At 42.1% G+C, this 17534-nt stretch overlaps 1 protein-coding gene across 1 annotated transcript in view; it reads right to left on the reverse strand.

Annotated features, from left to right (window-relative positions):
- Positions 1 to 11459, reverse strand: part of SVEP1 (sushi, von Willebrand factor type A, EGF and pentraxin domain containing 1) — a 159735-nt gene extending 148276 nt beyond the window's left edge. Inside the window, exon 1 of the mRNA XM_072959895.1 lies at positions 10464 to 11459. Coding sequence (XP_072815996.1) covers positions 10464 to 11006 — 543 coding nt within the window. The 5' untranslated portion in view covers positions 11007 to 11459. The remainder of the gene's footprint in view (positions 1 to 10463) is intronic.
- Between the last annotated feature and the right edge of the window lie 6075 nt (positions 11460 to 17534).

Below are 17534 nucleotides of genomic sequence, written 5' to 3' on the forward strand. Positions count from 1 at the left end.
CAGTCTGCCTTTTACTGCACAGGACAAAAATCACAATAAAAAACGAAGCCTGAGAGCTAGAGAAGAGCTGATTGTGGGAAATGAGTCCTCTGAGGCAATTATTTCATTTACATGTGAAAAAAATCAATGGGTTGGAGAGTAACTTTCTTCGCTGAGAATGTTCTTTGATGAGCGAGAGGAAGACGGATTGACAGGGCAGTGGGTCGGCATCCCTCTCCGTGTGTGACAGCCCAGGCAGGACCACGTTCCCCTGACTTCTCAGCAAGGTGACGGAGTCACCTGTTTCCACCATCTGTAGCCTCAACACTGTGCTCTGTGTCACATCGTGATCAGTTATCCAGGCTCCTCTCCTTCACGAATACCCCCCAGGAGCTTGCCAAGCAGTGAGACAAGCACTCTCATCTGTGTGCAGATTTTTGCGGAGGGACAGCTGGAGGGAGTAAAAGGATCTGTCAGATCTGTGCTTTCAACCCAGTGCAATTCTCCACTCCTGATGGACTCAGTGCAACAGCATTTGGCATCTGACACACACACACAAAGAGACAGGAATAATTTCCCTTCCATTTCCTAATAATCAGCTAAAGCATCATTTTCTCTCTTTTTTTAAAAAAGAAGTATAGCTGATGCACAATGTTGTGATAGTTTCTAGTGCCCAACATAGTGACTCAGTCATACATATATATATATATACATTTTGTTTCTTAACTCAGAGCTGTATTGTGGGATAGAATGCAAAGTTCTCATGAAAATTTAGATTAACAGCTGAGGTTCAAAAGGATTTTTATACTTGAGACCAAATCCTTCAGGCTGTGCCTCCAAATGCCCCAAAGGCATGTCTTCAATCATCTGTGCTCAAGTGAACAATGACGGTTCACATCCTAGTCAGTCATACATATTCATTATAACTAGTTTTTCAAATGCAGAAAAAGGATCTATTTAAGCAAGTAAATCTACTACCTATATATAACTACTGTTAATAGTGTCACATTTTTCTTCTCAGTTTTTTTTTTCTGAGTGCATGTATTTTATGAAATTGGACTTTCATATACACGGTTTGAAAAACATAGTTTTGGCTTGTTCAACGACATTCAGCCGATTGACGATGTCATTAAATAGTCTTTACAAATGTGATTTTATCGACTTGTAGACATTTCAGTGTCGATGCGTTTTAATTTCGTTAAAACTTGGAACCTGGCGCGTGCTGCCTCTAGTTTCTGTGCGGGAGTGTCAGCATCAGAGTTACCCGCAGGTGTCCCTGCACCTCCATCTCGCACGCTTCCCCTGGGGAGGAGGCTATCCTCAGCCCCTCCCTTCCTTCTCTTTGGTCTTGGCTGCCCCATCTTTGTTTTATAGAGAGAGGCTCCGTGCGCCCAGCACTGCTGGTTCCTGGGGAGGCAAATGAATCTAATTTAGAGATTCAGTATTCAGACGCCATGCACCTGAGCCACATGCTGCACTAACCGGGAGAGGGGGGCATGCTGGAGTCTCCACCTGCCTTCTCTGCTGTCATAATTCACCTGATTGGGAACTCAAGGGAGGTGAAGAAAGCTGTCTTTTATTAAGCCTTCTCCAACCATCGCTGAATTGTTCCTAAACTCCTATTCCAAGTAATGCTGGGATGAACACCCTTTTACAGGAATCTTTGTGTCTCTTGAGTGATTTCTTATGAGAAGTGCCTTGATTAGCAATTCCTTAGTTTTAAGATGCATACTGTCACGGAGGGGTATAGCTTAAGTGGTAGAGTGCATGCCTAGCATGCACAAGGTCCTGGGTTCAATCCCTAGTACTTCCTCTAAAAATAAACCTAATTACCTCCCTCCCCCCCGCCAAAAGACAAAAAAAAAAAAAGATGTATACTGCTAAGTCCCTGTAAACACACTGACAATTTACCATATTGACCTGAAAATATGCTACCAATTTTTAAATACACAGATGTTTGTGAATGCTCTACACTAAAAGAGAACCTGTTAAGGGCAAGATCTTGAAGACAGAAGAAAGAAGGTAAAATCCTTGGTAGAAGGTCTTGCTTAGCTGAGAAAAGCCTCTTACTCAAATATAAGCTGGTTAAATACAGATGTATGTAAGTCTATAGATGGGACTAGGGGAAACTGGAGAGAGTTCATATCTGTAAAAATTAAAAGGGTATGTATTTTAACCACATACACATTTATATATATGTTTTAAATATCATCTTTGACATTTTAAAGAGTTACATTTCCCATTAGCAACCAGCACATTCTATAACCAGGTGCAGCAGGGTGGGTATTAAACAATTAAGGTGATCAGGAGCATTTCAGCGGGAATTAAGAAAATAGCGCATCGAACCCATGTACCTCGAAACATACATTATACACTCTGGCAATAACTTACAACTGGAAAAAATACCCAACTTGGACTTTACTTAGTAAATGACTAAGCAAATTTACTAAGTAAACTACCTTAACTCAGCAAATGATTCAATCTTATCCCAGTCCTGCTAAGAACTCTCTTTCCAATATTTTTCTCTACTAATCTTGTAGGAAGTTATTTTGTCCTTAACTCTGAATGAGGTCTACTCGCATAAAACAAGGTAGCCATCACTGTTTCAACATACGGAGAAATTAGACTCTATCCTCAAGTTTGCAGCTTTCACGTTCACTGCAGCTATGCAAGAAAAAATGCTCTGAATTTGATAAATCATTATTGCTGAACTCTTTACCCAAATGAAACAGCAACTGCTTGAATGACCTCATGAGAAAGGCAGATAACAAAGAAGATGAATATTTTTTAAAGTCATTTCATACAGATTGATAAGGAAGTGCACCTACTAATGCGTTGCAGATTTCACTTTCTTACCACCATCATTCAAGTGACACACTTGTAATAACATTCATGCGCTACAACATCTCACAGAGTTTTTCCCATCCCTAGTTGGCCTCCAAACCAAAGCAGGTTACTGTATGTAAGCAGATTCTATGCCAGAAATCCATTCTTCATACAGCCTGGGGAGAGTTAGAGGAGAGTCTAAAAATCAATGGGAAAGGCAGAGATAATACAGAACAGGAAATTCCTTTTAATGTAGAAGTCTCGTAACCTGCCAGCCTCCTCTAAAACGCCAAAGAAGAACCGTGCTTTCCTGAGAAATATTCATTTAGGTTTACTAAATTAACAAGAAAATATTGATTATGCTTTGCGGGCTGCATTTTTTTCCCCATCACTCTCTGTATAATCTTTTATTTGGGAGTGAATGTCATACTCTTTAGAAGCTGCTGGGAAGCTAACACAGCAAGTTTCTGTTTCAAAATTTGAATGGATTGCTCAGGACCTTTGATAGATTTTGCTGAAATAAAAGAAGAAGAAGAAGAAGAAGAAGAAAAGCACAACCTAGCACAAGGACAAAGGTATTTTTTAGTTAGGCAAGGCTTGACTCTTCCATCTTGAGCTGGGAGAGGCCAGTGCCATTTGAGGAAGAAACAGAGTGAGATTTCTAGACACTTCTCTGGTTAGACACACACTCTTCCTGACACATTGGTTTGATATCCACCCTCTCCTTCCTCTTCAATAATAAAACTTCATGAGACTAAAGATGGGCATGAGACCAAGTTTTCCCCAATAAGATATCTGTGGAAGTATTGTATAAATTGCCACAGAGTCTTCTTAAAGAGCAATGTGACTGTCTTTGCCCATTCTTCCTTCCTGGGGCATGGAATGAGCCCCTGATGGCAGGAGCTGCAACAGCCATCTTGGACCATGAGGTGTTCTGAAGATGATAGAGCAGAGGGCTGAAAGAAAGGACTGTTGGTCGCTGAAAACATCAGAGAGCTGCCTTATTAGCTCTGAATTTTCTACTCAAGACTTAATTTAAACCATGTTTAAGCCAGTGGTAACTTAGATTTTGTTTATTACATCCAGCTAAACCACATTTTTGCTAATTTATTGGGTTAAAAAGGAAGCTCAGAAGACAAACTAGAAGGGATTATACCATCCCAGGCTCTGCCAATGACAGCTCATGGAAGAGGAACGAAGGACCACAAAATGAAATTCCAGGGGCCAGGAGGGGATGCTAATGAATTGGGAGAAATCACACCCAGAATTGTTACACACAAATTGTGACATACATACATAACAGAGTTGCATACTCTGTTACGTATGCCAATTTGTCAAGAGTGAGCCCCAAACTCAAGATTTTTTTTTAAAGAATGCTATCTCTTGATTTGAAAATGCCTGCCAAAAATTAAAATATAGATTAAATACACACATATATTTTAAAATATACACACAAATGTAATATGCACATGCACACACACACATTTTATCTTACAGAATATAGTAAAACGGGGGTAGGAATGGCAGATGCGGGGAGAGGAGGAGACCAGATGACATCAGGCACCTGGACTGATTCTGTCTTTGGCTTTTACTTAGCTTTGTGATTAGCGTTTAGTTCCCTAACCTCTCCTAGTACCCATGCCTTTTCTGTAAAACTGATTCTGTAAAATCATAACATGAAAGCACCCTGTAATTCTAAATCACTTTACAAATTAAAGGTATATCTGGTCAAGATTGAATACATTTAATAATTCTACTTCATGGTCGCTGTTAAGAGAAATCCTCTCTAGCACATTCGTACCACGAGGACACTGGGGGAGACTGTCCTGTCCTTTGACCACAGAAGTGAAGCGGGACAGGGCAGTATGCCCTCCTTCCACGTTTAAGCACTCAGTCTTTGACCAAGTACTCTCATGATACATTTCAACCAAACACAATACTGGCAGCCAATGATAAGCGTCTTTAACAGTAGCCTCGGCGTGCATTCTTATTATGTATCACAGTGTCCTGTATGCTGGGAATAATAAAACTAATAAATAAAACATGCAAATGCTAGACTAAGAAGAAATCTGAGTTCACTATTTGAGAATTATTTGTTTTCTTTCTCTCCAAATGGATTTCAGTACCATCTTTGCCTGGGAAATATATAAGAGGTCTGGATCTGTTGTATGCACTGAGGAGTCGTTCGTTCATTCATTCACACTTCGAAAATGCTGACGGGATTACAAAAGAAGTTCCTATGTGAGACCCAGGAAATATGAGAATCGTTAAAAAGTTTAAGCAGCACGAAAGAGAGACTGCTTTCAGAGGCGTATTTAGAAAGGTCATCGTTTCAGCATCAAAAAAGAACTCAGCTCCTTCAACAAGGAGCAATTCTTGACATTTCAGTCAGGCTCTGGGTTTAGCACAGCTGGATCCACTACAGATTGTATGACTCCCCACCCTTTCCAGTAGGAAAGGAGAACCCAGACTTCCCTTACTCCTTCAGCATTTGAGCCATAGAAAGACTGCTGCCTGGGCTATTATTGGTCCATTGTATGAAAATAATACAGCTCTAATTGTATTACCAAGGTTTTAATCTAGTGGCATCTCACACAATTCCAGATTTTATTAGAAAACTTAAAAGTAGATACTTTCTTCCCCCATGAGGCTGGGAGAGCAGATAATTCCCCAGCTAAAGATGGGAACGTGTACCGGTGTGGCCATATGACCATGATATCCTTCCCTTGAAGCTAGGGAGAGTTTCTGCCTATCGACTTCCAGTCTTCTGGCCATCTAAAGCTCAGACTTTTGGCAAGACAGCACATTCCCCACCAGAGGATCATATTTCTGGAACTCTGGAACAATAAAGGAAGCAGAAATATTTTTCAAAGGAAGCTCCACGTTATGTTTGTTTAATAGATATTTAGCAAATATGAAGTGGGACTGAGGAGCTCTGATTTTATTTTGATTGTGACATGCTTCCGAGATGGAGAGTCTTGCATTCATAGTGGGGCCAATCCAAAATACACTGTGTAGAAGACACGGTTTATAAATACGTGATGGGAAGAAAAACCAAGAAGAAAGGTCCCTGTGAAGCAATCATGCCTTGGAAAGAAGAGCTTCTCGTTTATTTTGTAAAGGTTTTCATGTAATTAAGCTCAAGGTGCTAAATTTTCCCCCCATTCTACTGACTGTGTCTCTGGAAGGATCTGTACTAACTACAGATTTCAGTGCTTTAGTCCTGAACTGTCTGATGAGTGTCAGGGGTATTGTCCAAAAAAAACAAAAAACAAAAAAAAACTACACTGTCATTTATCCATTCAAATAAAGTGTGTCCACATAAAGATGCCCCCATCAAGATGTACAATTCTGACACCAAGTTTTGAAAATGAAGCAACACTGTTTTCCTTTTTGTTCAGTCAGTCACATGGGCTGAAAGATTACAGCAAATCTCATGCTGGAGATTCTACATGTCAAGATTTTACATAAGAGGTGTGTGAAGATGTCTAAATTGTGAGGGGCAGCCGTGTACTTGGCAAGTGTGTATCTGTGCATCTGTTTATGTGTTTGCATGTTTATCTGCCTGTGTTTGTGTCTGTGTAAGCTGTGTGGTCATTCAGTTTCAAATGGGAAAAGTGTGAAAAATGAATTTTTCTGGGGAAAGTAATTAATACGCTCAAAAAAGTCCCTATGACTGTCAATTTCACATAAATGTCAGATCACACTCGATTCCAGTGTTACCATTCTGCACACGCTTGGAACTCTGACGAACTGTTTCATTACCATGATAGAAATCTTAAGTTTCCAAACCAAGTGACACAGCTTACCCTTTCAAACTAATCCTGTGATAAAACAGTTTGCCTGATCTCTATGCAAAAATTCATATTCAAACTTCCACTAATGTCATTTCTAAACACTGGGCACCTTCTTTCAATTTTCTCCATAAGCATCATATTTTAATTGCACCCAAGAATGCTCATCAGAGGCTTGGCAAATTTACAACAAAGACATGTAGGTTTCCAGGTTAGGAGCTGAGTCCAGCTGACCCTCTCCTGCACCATCCCATAACCCAACCAAAATGAGAAAAGAAAAATAATGTCAAGGGAAAGTTCAGTCAACACAAACTTTTGAGAAATCTCTGCTTGTTAGATTTCAAATGCATCCAGACCGAAGAAAAGCACTGGGAACCCTGCTGGCAATTCCACTTTCCAAGACAGGATGTAGTCTTTGGAAGGAGAAAGCTAAAGACGGAGCAGGTCTTGAGGAGAGCTGTTCATACTTGACTCATTATCCATTTAACTGTCTTGGATTAACAGTAGTAAGAGGCCCCACACAGATGTGGCCAAGCCAAACAGAAGAGCTGGTCTACAGCAAGTTTTCCCCTGATGCAGTGGGGTACTTCTCAGATGGAGTGGGCAGTGACAGCAGGAATAAAGCCAGCCACTGGGACCTCATGGGAACTCCAGTGGAGGCCAACAGAGAACTGGGGCTGCAAAACTGAACCCTGCCTGGTGCAACTACTAAACAAGAGATTAACTTTAAGGAGTTATTTCATCTCTTAAAGGTGAGAGCTTTTCAAACTTCATAGGAAAGGGAAAAAGGCACAAATGTAAAGAAAAAACAGATTCCACAGATTGATAAAACGGTAGATGCTACCATCATAAACAAAATTAAAAGGCAAATGAAACACAGAGAAAAAATACTTGCCACATACTTGGCAGCAGAAGGGTTAATATCATTAAGATTTAAAGAGCATTTACAAATCAATAAGAAAAAGAACCGCCCTCAAATGAAAAATGGTTCTAATAACCCCCAAATATTTTAATGAGGATTAAAAGAAAAGAGATATATATACGGCCAATAATATATGAAAAAAATGTTCAGCTTCACCAACAAGGAAACGCAATATAAAAATGAAACCCTACTTTTCACATATAAATCCAGGGGGTCATGTTCAAATGATACTAACCTGTGTGGCCTGAATTCTGTATACTAACCCAGGCACTGTGTGTAGGAGTGCAATTTGGTACCCATTCTCTGCAGAGCAACTTGGCACATGTATCAAAGGCCTTAAAAAACAGGCATACTCCTCGAAGGAATAATACCTACCACTTCAGAAATTTGTATTAAGGAAATTATTAGAAATATAAGCAATGATTTGGTCACACAGTGTTGTCTGTAACAGCCTAAATATACAACAAAAGGTAACTGCACAATAAAAATAAAGGCACATTCTATCGTGGAATATTATGTGACCACGAAAAATGATAAAGTAGAAGTGTATTTCTTATTATGGAGAGAAGATTGCAAAATGTGATGGAAAAGTCAAGTTACAAAAAAGAACATACAATTGGATCCTTTTTTTGGGTAAACCTTATTTATGCATGATAAACATACATGTCTGAAAACATATCTACTACTTAGACAACTGCAAAAAGTCAAGAAGGATATGTACTAAACTACTACAGTGGATTTACAGACAATTTTTCTAATTATTTTATTTTCTACAATAAACACTGATTATCAGTAAAATAAAATGTATTTTTAAAAAATGAATCAAAGAGATTTCAACAAGAATCCAGATGCAGAAATCATGTTTTAAAAAAAAATCAGAAATGTTTCTATACATCAAGAATAATTGTTTAAAAGTTAATTTAAAAAGAGGTAATTCATGACAGCAATACTGACTAGAATACATTTAGATCTAAATTTGAAAAGTATACTCTGGACTTAATTATTAGAAATCTACAACTTTACCGAAGAATATAAAAAGAACTGGTTATAAATGGACATACCATACTTTTGACTTGGCAGGACTGTTATTTTAAAATGTAAACAATCCCCAGCTTAAGTCTATATTTTCTATATTGAAATCAAAAGCCTGGCTGGTTTCATTTGGAATATGTGGAAATGAATTAAAAATTCAAGTTACATAATAAGTACCTAAGAATTGATTTTAAAAGAATAGATAACAAGGGGAGAGAATGTGTACTACCAGATACTTAAATATATTGTAAAGTTATAATAATTAAATCACTTTTGCAAAGCTTAAAAATAGATAGATGATAGAATAGAATATCCTATCATTCAGGATAATAAAAAATTAATAGAACACCAGGAAATCAAATACCCATAAGCTTTTAGCGTATGACAAGAGTGGCATTCAATTGAATTGGAAAAGGATGAATGGCTATTAAATGATGCTGCCACAATGAGTTAGCTATTTATTAAGAAATAAAGTGAGACATTATTGTCATACCATACACTGAAATTAGCTCCTGACGGCTTAAACTGTTAGATGGGAAAATATTTCTCTGATTTGGGAAATGCGATCTCAAGGGCAAAGTCTGATAGATTTGAATATATAAAACTTTGAATCACCCACCTAACAACACTGTGATACACAAAAGTACAAAAAAGGGCTACCAGTCTTACCATATAAAGAGCTTTCACAAGTCATTAAAACAAACATACACCATAATTGCAAAGTGGGCAAAATTCTTGACCAGATCATTATCAAAGGAAAAATACAAATGGTCAATAAATGTATTAGAAAATGTTCAACCCCAACAAAACTAAAAAAATCAATCTGCTAAAATGGTACCTCTATTCACCTATCAAATTGGCAAAAAATATCAGCACATGTTACTGGTGACCATGTAGCAAACTTACTGCTGTGGTACTCTGCTGGTGGGAATGTAAATCTGTACAACCCTCCAAGGAAGAACTGGACAACACGTGTCAAGAAGTTTACAATAATCAAAGGCATCCACAAATATTTGTTTACCATAACTTACTTAATAAAAAACCTGTGTCCAACAACAGGTGCCAGGTCAAATAGATTACAGCACCTGTATTCATTGGGATAGTATGCAACTAACATAGATATGTATACTATCTTTGTTATATCAGATATATAATAATGTAGATCATTTCAATGGTACAACAAATGAAAAAAATGTAGGCTACAGAACAGCAAGACAACAATTTGGTTAAAAATCTGTGCAGATGAGCATCCTGGGCAAATGTTGAACAACACGCAAACAGTCGCTTTTTAAGGCTGACGGTATTAGAGGGTTTGCCCCTTGCTTTGGTTTCATTCATTCCACAAATATTGGTTTGCTATTCTGACATTTCTATACGTTCCAAATTTTTTTCAACTTAATATTACTTTGTAATCCGAAAAACTTGTACCTTGGGAAACTGGGTTCCTCTCCCAGGCACTAAAACTCTTGTAAAGGATGTAGAGCAACAGAATGCATATAGAAAACATAAAATCACGTACCAGGGAATTGGGGAAATGTTCAGGCCACTTCACCTCTTACCTTTAGAGACACTTCATAAAACATACTCACCTGTCCCAGTTTGGCCACGGTCTGTCCCTACAAGTGTGAATGTGAACACCATCTCAAGGACCCGTCCTCCTAAGAGGGTTCTCAAAGACTACTTAATAAGGAACCTGACATCTCCCTAAGCTTTTAAAATCCGTCATCCCAAGGGATCCCCCAGAACAGCAGGAGGTTAGGTATGATTCTGACTTGGGGGATGGAGACGCTGGGCTGGGGGGTGGCGGTGGGGGGGTGCTGCGGCTTGAGCGGAGCTGAGCCCGGGTTAGTGAAGGGTGGACAGGACGGGGTTCGGGCCCCGCCTGGGGCCAAGAGAGGCGCGCATCTTACCGCGGCTTGCTGGAAGGCGCCCTTGGTGTAGGTGCCGCCGCCGCGGTAGGAGATGGCCGGGATCTCGCGGCTGAGCAGCGCGCACTTGTGCTGGTGCGCGCGGCGGGAGGAGATGTAGTCGACGCGCGGCACCACGTTGTTTTTGGACGAGAAGGTCACGATGGCCACACGCGTGGCCGTGGGCACCACCGGGAAGTCAGACAGCAGCTTGCGGACGAACTTGAGCTCGCTGAGGAAGTTGGCTTGGCCCACGCTGGAAGACTCGTCCACCAGGAAGACCAGCTCCAGGCGCTCGCTGAGCTCCCGCAGCCGCCGCACGCGTCGCCGGAACGTCTGGCCCAGCCGCTCCACTTTGCTCTCCGCCGCCGCCGCCGCCGCGTCCTCGCCGGGCGCGGGTGGCGAGGGCAGCCGCCCCGGGGCCCCGGGCGCGGCCTCAGGGAAGAGGCGGAAGCTGAAGTTGCGCGACGGGGAGAGCTGCTGAAAGGTCTCCCAGCCCGAAACGAGCGCCAGACCCCAGCAACAAAAGGCCAGGCGCGCCCACATTGCGCTGGCGACGGAGCGGGCGCCCGGAGCGCAGGCGTCGGCCCGGCGCGGAGAGACGCTCGGCCGCCGGCTCGCGGAGGGGCGTGCGCGGCGCGGGGCGCGGGGCGCGGGGCGGCGGCCGCGAGCCTCAGCGCCCTCTCATCTGACACCGGGGCACCGTCCAGACGCCTCCGGCAGCCGGGGGGCCAGGGAGGGAGCGGCGCGCGCCCGCCACCCTCTCGCTCTCGCCTGTTCTCTTCCCTCTCTCCTCCTCCTCCTCCTCCTCGCTCGCCCTGAAGCCTATAAAATGTTTGAAGGAAAGGGGGCAGTCAAGAAAAATCTCCCGCTTCCCTCCTGCGCTCCCTCCTCTCTCTGTCTCTCCCTCTCCCCTCTCCTCTCTCCTTCCTCTATCTCTGCCTCTATCTCTCTCCTCCCCCTCTCATTTCTCCTCCCGGGATCAAGCCAAAGACTCGCGGAGGTTCCATGACACCAGAACCCCGCGTCTGTCAGGCTGTCAACATTCCCGCAGCAAGCGCACCAGCGCCGAAGCCCTGATTGATCCCATATGTCTGGCAGGAGCTGCGGAGGAATTCACTGGAGATGGATCCAGATACCGAGAGTGCCACAGTAATTGGAAACACTTTGTAGGGGAAAACACACACGGGCTGGCCAGGGAGCTGAAAGCATCCTTTGAAAATTGCTTGCTCACCTTTTGTGTCTCTTCTTCCCCATCCGGCGCCTCAGAGCCCTCCCCAAGTAGATATTTGTTTGACTTTGCTGGTGAGGATTTCTCATCAGTGGTGTGTATGAGTGTACTCTTGAGGGTCCCCTCAGATCTCACCATGTAGGGGTTGCATGTACCCCTATGCAGCCTGGGTAGCTGAGGATTGGGGAAATGCTAAAATGGTACCTTTATTCACCTAACAATTTGGCAAAGATACTAAAAACACCAGGAATAGGAGGAGGAACAAAAACTGACAAAGATCTTTTCCCCAAGGAAATTACAGGGTAACAAGTGAGGTGACCATTAACCAAGTATTCCAGAAATAATGTATATAATTATAGCTGACTGTGCTAAGTGCTATGAAGGCGATCTTAGGCAGACAGACTTGACCTTGGGAAGGCCAGGGAAGCCTTTGCTAAGGACATGAAATTTGTGCTAAGATCTAATGAGTAAGAGGCCCTTTTCCTCAATTATTTTTCATGTGCCTGTGGTCTCTTTCAACAGGTGAGACCCATAGAGGTCTGTTTCCTTGGCTTTGAATAGTACCTGGCAATAATAGCATAATAAGGGTTATTGTGAGGATTTAACCATAAAAACAAATTTCTCATGACAGTGCTTTGAATATAGCATGTACTCTATAAATGCGGGTTGCTGTTACTGCCACATTTAATCATGAATGCTCTTCAAATCCTTATTTTTCTAGCAATATTTCTTGACCATCTACTATGCCAGAATGTTAGATACTGAGGATTTGAAGATGAGGAAGACTCAGTTCCAGTACTGTGGGAGTTCAAAGGATATCAGAAGCAAACATAAACTTGCAAACAATCACAAAGCAGTGGGGCAGCTGTAGGAATGAAGGAGAGGGAGCAAGAGGAGAAAGTTCTCCATCTTCCTGGCGAATAAGCAAGACTCACTTTAAAAAAAAGAGAGAAAGTGTGTCCAAATTTCATCGACTCAGTGTTATTTCAAATACATCATTAAGAGCTAACGTTTCAGGACCTTTATGTGCCAGACAACGTGGCATTGACTATGGGTACTAGCTTCTGTGTTCCCCACAAAAACCCAGGGAGGTAGGCGATTGCTTTACGACTTTTTGGTTGCAAGCAATAGGCACCCAACTTCTAGCTGTAAACAAAAAGGAATTTCTTGGCTCAGGAACTCAGCTGGAGAAAGGGCAGGGGTGGACTGGTCTCAGAAAGGCTTGGAAAAGGAAATCAAGAACGATCTAAGTCTTCAGTTTTTCTCTCGCTTCTGCTTCTCTTCCCATGTTAGATTTAGCTTCTGTCTTCAGATTTATGACCCGAGAAGGAAAGACTCTTCCCCATCAGCGAAAGTTTAAAAAAGTCAACAAAAATGAACACCACCGCTACCTTAAAGAGCACATGTGGGTTATACACCCCTCCCTTAGCCCAGCACTGTGGTTGAGGGGACTGGCCATTATGTAGTAGGGAAGAACCTTTGTATTCTATTCAAAGTTAATGGGATGTTGCCCTTCAGCTTAAATTCTACATAATAGCCCACCTTTGGGAACTGTGCCTCCCAGGTAATGAGCATTAAGCTAAAATACCTTTGCATAGCTCACAGGAGGCATCCTGGCCAAGCCCACCTGTGAATGGTTGCAGGAAGGAAGAAACTGACACACCCCTCCAGAGGCCATTGGAACCAGGACTTTACCCCCTCCCCTTTTAGTATAAAAGAAGCCTGAATTCTGACTCGGAGGAAGACGGTTCTTTAGGACATTACTCTGCCATCTGGCTTTCCAAATAAAGTCGCTCTTCCTTGCCCCAATAACTCGTCTCTCGATTGATTGGCCTGTCATGGGGCAAGAGCTTGGACTGGGTAACAGTTATTAATTGTCCGAATTTAGGTCATATGCTCAGTAGAGCTCCTGAGTTTTAGCTAGGCATAAAGGTAACTGAAATAAAGATGTCATATGCCAGCCTCCCTTGCAGATGGATGTGGCCATGTAGTTAGGTTCTGGGCAATGACATATAAATCATGGCTCTGTGTGGCAGCCTCCAGAAAACTTCTTTCAAAGACAGCTGCTTCTTTTTCTGTTGTCTCTTCCTTTCATTCCTTATTCCCTATTTCTTCCCAGAACATGAATATGATGGCAGACCTCTAGCAGACATCTTGGCTTATGAGAATGATGATCACATTACAGCAATGGGTGAGTGGGAATCTGGAAAGAGCCTGGGTTCCTGCAGACTTCATGGAGCAGAACCACCATACTTGTCTCAGATTGCCTACCTCCCCCTTCTGTATTGAGTTTTCCCGTCACATTTGGCTGAACTTGATCCTGTTAAATGAACTCAAACTTACAGCCACGGTGGCTAGCCTCTCAATATAAGCTTTCATAAGAGGACATACCACTGTGTCCTCTGTTGCTCACAGGCCCCCCACCCACCCAAAGTGACACACATCACTTCTGCTCCATTTTATTGGCCAAAGAAAGATGCATGGCCATGTCTAAGTCCAAAGTAGGAAGTACAATCCTACCATAACCCCAGAAAGCTAGAAATATTTGGTGAACAGAACAAATAATTACCATATTGAGTAACATAAAATGGGAAGACAGTTGAGTTCAAAAAACAACATAGAGACAAAACCCTGGGAAGTTTAGTCTGCCCTAAAAGTGGGGTGGGTTTTAATAGGGAAAAATTAGAAATCAGTTTCTGCATGACTCTCTGATCTTTAGCGTGGGATAGTAAGTTCACCTGATGCCTGCTCTATTCCATATAACCGTGGTGAATTACCTAGTAGTGGCCATGTAACTGAGCAGCTGTGGGTATGAGATTAAACTCTTTCTGACATTTTCCATCCCAGCCCTTCTTAGAATCTTTGGTTTGGGGGAGCACAAAAACCACCCAATTATACTAAAATACAGTTATCAAAATGGTTCTTAAAACTAAATTTGTCATACATGGACTTGTTCATGATCACGTTAAATAACATCGCCTAGCAACTGTTCTAATAAATATGGCTTCTTTCCAAAGTATTGATGAAGTAATAACAGTATTTTGAGATATCTGCTGTGGGTCTAGATGCATTTAAAGCTCCCTGGGTAATTCTGACACCTGCCTTAGGGGTAAGAGCATAAAGCCAACATACTCTGGCATTGTGTATTTCCAACGGTCAGTCCTACGTTAACTTTCCACATGGGAAGGAGTGAAGACTAAAGAAGTCTTGCCTGTACATTATTAAGATCGATGCTCCAAGCTTGGCGCTGCTCCCCAGAGTTCTCTAGTATATTATCCTCTCTAGGCTAAAGCAGTGGTTCTCCATGGAGGGTGATTTTGCACCGCAACCCCCTTCCCTTCCCCACCACCAGGGAACATTAGGCAATGTCTGGAGATGTCTATATAGGGAACAGTGCTACAGGCATCTCATGTAGAGGCTGGGAACGCAACTAAACATCCTACAATGCACTGGATAATCCCCACAACCAAGGATCATCCAGCCCAACATGTCAGTAGCACCGAGGTTCAGAGACCCTGGCCTACATAACAATTAACAACAGACAGACAAAAAAGATAAACTTTCACTAAAGCAAAAACTAAGGTTGAGAAGCAACCTGAAGGTACTGAAATGACACTGTGGAGCAAGACTGAGAAAAAGTGACTCTGGATTCGTCTTGTGACATCAAGACTTCTGTGGAAAAAAGAAAAGAAAAGAAAAGGAAGGAAGAAAGAAGGAGAGAAAGAAAAAAAGAAAGAAAAGAAAGAAAAAGAAAGAAAGAAAGAAAGAAAGAAAGAAAGAAAGAAAGAAAGAAAGAAAGAAAGAAAGAAAGAAAGGAAGGAAGGAAGGAAGAAAGGAAGGAAGGAAGAAAGGAAGGAAGGAAGGAAGGAAGGAAGGAAGGAAGGAAGAAAGAAAGAAAGAAAGGAAGAGAGAAAGAAAGAAATAAAGACGTGTGTTGGTGGCATAAGGGATTGGGTGGGGGAACATTATATTTTTCTCACCGCCTGCATCCTGATGAACAGGAAACTGAACCTCAATTCCTGTCTATCCATTGGGACTTATGTAAAGGACACCCACCTTCACCCCACCCTTCACTGCAGCCCTCTTCCTATGTTAAAGCAGGTGCTGTAAAAAGATAGGATGGATGTGTGGCGGGGGCAGGGGGAGATGGAAGGGAACTGAGAAAGAAAGCAGACGGTTGTGCTGGCAGAGGTCCTTCTGAGATGTCAAGAATCAAGTCCAAGAAATGGAAGCAAAGGCAGGAAAAATTTCAGTTTCTATGCATGTTGGGAATAGTGTCTTGTTTTGTTTTGAAATCGATCACACAGTGTTCCTGAATCAAAGGGACAGGCAGCAAGATGCCCCCTTGTGACCGTATTTTGTAAGAATATCTTGCAGTCGTGAATGTAACGAAGACATTCTCCCCCGTACAGAGATTGGAAAAATATGCCACCGTGTAAGTTTCTTTAGGCAGAATTAGCTGAGGATGGAGTCCACGATGGAAAAGTCCTAGCGGTGGACACTGCAAACAATTAAAAAGAAATAAACAGAAATAAACGTTGTAAATCTGCTTATACCACGAGATAGAGAGAAAACATGTTTAAATACTCATTGTTTTATGTGTTTTATCTCAACTAATCCTGCCATAAATCCTGAAATAAATATATTGGGTACTCCTTTTTTATAGGAGAAGAAATAGAGCTATCTGAGGCGGCCATAAAGTCTGGAAATAGAAACGGTTTCCTGCTGCTACACTGCAATGTGCAGCATGTTTATCACGTTGCCCTTTGCTGGCCATGCAAGCTTGCAGTGAAGGCAGTGATTAACACATCACTCGTGTCAATCCCTGCATTTGTATCTATGTTGCTCTGCCTCAGATAATTTGGTCTCTGATTTCTGTGGGGAAAACCTGAGCCTTTAACAAAAACCCCAGGGGAAGGACTCAAGGGAGTTCAGAACTGGCAGCTTACTCTACACAACTGTGTCAGCCAATCCAGTTTTGGAAATTATCCAACCAGTCCCTCGCCCTCTGGCTTAATGGGGTGGTCGGTGTGCCAGCCTGTTGGAACCACTCCTGGTACTCTTCGCCTGGTCTGTCATATGTAGGCATTAATTGGTCACTTAACACAATAAAATACATCTCTTCAAAGAAAAATGGGCTGAGACGCGTACTTTCCACAAGTCACACACACCATCACCTTTGCCTTGTGTTTGGGCGGATGGAGTCTGTGTGGGTTGTCCTGACTGGCTCCTGACCCAACATCGCGTCTACTGTTTGCCTCCCTTTTCACATAGAAAGTAGTTTGGTCTCAGTCTTTGTGAAAGCAGGTGTTCTTATCCAGGAGATCTGAGTGCCATGAGCATATTACCAACAACATTGAGATTATCCTTGGCTAAACTTTGCAAGATTTACATCTTGAACTGGTGAAAGACATGTGGATTGAGAATTTTTCATGTGGTACCAAAAGGTACCCCTGGTTTCTAGAACACTCTTTGAGCTGGCTATTATGTTCACAGTGACCACTTCCCGGACCTCTTCAAAAACAGTCATCCACAAACAGTGTGCCCAAAACATTACTTGTGACCTTGAAATTGTGAACCAGCTTCCCAAAGGTGCTCTCTTCCAGAAGGACATGCACTGAAAGACTCTTTCGATTCACTGATAGGACCAGCCCCGTGTCCACTTAGACGTAACAGCTTAATGTGGTCCCCCTTCATCATCTTCAACCTGTAAAAATAAAATAGTATCATGTATATTTCTAGACATTCTATCCAAGGTCAAGGTTGAACCAAACTCTGTGTGATCTTCACCACAAATCTAGAGGTTGCTCTGCTAAAAACAAAGAATAATGATAAAAGCTTTT

This window comes from Vicugna pacos, chromosome 4, assembly GCF_048564905.1.
Source record: "Vicugna pacos chromosome 4, VicPac4, whole genome shotgun sequence".
Taxonomy (NCBI): Eukaryota; Metazoa; Chordata; class Mammalia; order Artiodactyla; family Camelidae; genus Vicugna; species Vicugna pacos.